The following is a 1,708-nucleotide window of genomic DNA, read 5'->3' as shown; positions in this document are numbered from 1 at the left end:
GATGGATGGATGGATGGATGGATGGATGGATGGATGGATGGATGGATAAATGGGTGGGTGGGTGGATGGATGGATGGATGAATGGGTGGATGGATGGATGGAAGAATGGAGGGATGGTTGGATGGATGGAGGGATGGGTGGATGAGTGGATGGATGGATGGATGGATGGGTGGATGGATGGATGGGTGGTAGATGGATAAATGGATGAATGGAAGGATGGGTGTATGGACAGATGGATAGATGGATGGATGGAAGAATGGAGGAATGGATGGATGGGTAGATGGACAGATGGATAGATGGATAAATGGAGGGAGGGATGGATGGATGGATGGATGGACCATTTTTTAAGCATTCACCATCTTTGAGGCCCTGCACAAGCACTAAGGGTTTCAGTACAAACAAAAATGAGTCTGCCTTGAAGGAGCTTTCACTCTAAGGGGGCAAGACAGTGCATAAAGGGGAGCTAGAAATTCCAGGGTACGTTTGTGTGAGGAAGAGAAAAGGCCTATGGATGAGGCAATTAAGAGAGAGCTCAGGAATTGAGAGACAGGGGCCAGGCTTGACCTCCACCCTTCACAGAGCCTAGAGTGGAGAACCAAGTCAAGTCCTGTGGATGTGGACTTAGCTGATAGGGCCAGAGCTCTTGTGGGTTTCCTGAGGCAGCCCCCGATCGAGACTGTTAACTGCTTAGTCCTTTACCCTCCCCCCGGAGAGGTTGTTCGGGTTTCTGTGGCAGGTGGGAGAGAGGTTCTTGGGCTGCATTTCTTAGGTCCTTTGCTTTACCCTGCCATTCCCAGAGCCCAGAATACAGCAGGTGCATAATAAAAGTGCCCAGTCTTGCTGTTGCTCAGGCATAGGCTGGCCAGAGAGAGAGACCAGATGTGCTGAACACAGGGTGTGTGGGTGTGACTCTTGATGATGTAAGATGAGGTGGGGAAGCTGTAGGGCTGACTCAGAAAGCTCCCAGCCCCAGAGGGAGAGGGGCAGGGCAGCAGCCCAGTGACCAAAGGTGACTCAGGGACAGAGCATGCCCACCTGACCCTGAAGGGAGCTGGCCTGGGGATAGGGTCCTGGACTGGGAAAGTGCCCTGGGGCCTCTCCAGGTTCCAGCCTGCTGCTGGTAACTGCCCACTCTTTGGTCCCTTTCAGTTACCCATACAGTGAAGACTCAAGCCAAGGGAAACAGTACATGAACACCAGGTGTCCCGCGTGGTGTGACCGGATCCTTATGTCTCCGTCAGCCAAGGAGCTTATCCTGAGAGTGAGTACAGTGTCCCCCTCCCTGCCCGCTCCCAGGGCCCACATGATGGGGCAGGGGGTGCACTCACACGCACACACATACTCACACCCTGATCACTGAGCATGATGGAGGATGGAAAAGTAAATGAGCATTTCTTAAACATTCACTGAGTGCTGAGCTCTGTACAAGCACTTAGGGTGTCAGTGCAAACAAACAAACACAAACCAGTCCCTGCCCTCAAAGGGCTTATACTCTAGGGGGAAGGCAGCACACACTACCCCCACGTACAGCCTACGTATTCGCAGAAACAGAAACACACACACATGCACATAGGTACCCAGACATATCACATACACACACATGCACATAGATACCCAGACATACCACATATACACACACATGCACATAGGTACCCAGACATACCACATACACACACACATGCACATAGGTACCCAGACATACCACATA

General features: G+C 51.8%; 1 protein-coding gene across 1 annotated transcript in view; it reads left to right on the top strand.

Moving 5' to 3' along the window:
* INPP5A (inositol polyphosphate-5-phosphatase A) overlaps nt 1-1,708 on the top strand; it is a 188,248-nt gene that overhangs the window by 175,432 nt on the left and 11,108 nt on the right. Inside the window, exon 13 of the mRNA XM_069101631.1 lies at nt 1,150-1,261. Coding sequence (XP_068957732.1) covers nt 1,150-1,261 — 112 coding nt within the window. The remainder of the gene's footprint in view (nt 1-1,149; nt 1,262-1,708) is intronic.

This window comes from Petaurus breviceps, unplaced genomic scaffold, assembly GCF_028583685.1.
Source record: "Petaurus breviceps papuanus isolate PSGF00001 unplaced genomic scaffold, PetGlider_PUasm1.0 490, whole genome shotgun sequence".
NCBI lineage: Eukaryota > Metazoa > Chordata > Mammalia > Diprotodontia > Petauridae > Petaurus > Petaurus breviceps.
Note: the sequence above shows the minus strand (reverse complement) of the source record. Positions and strands in the feature narration are given on the sequence as shown.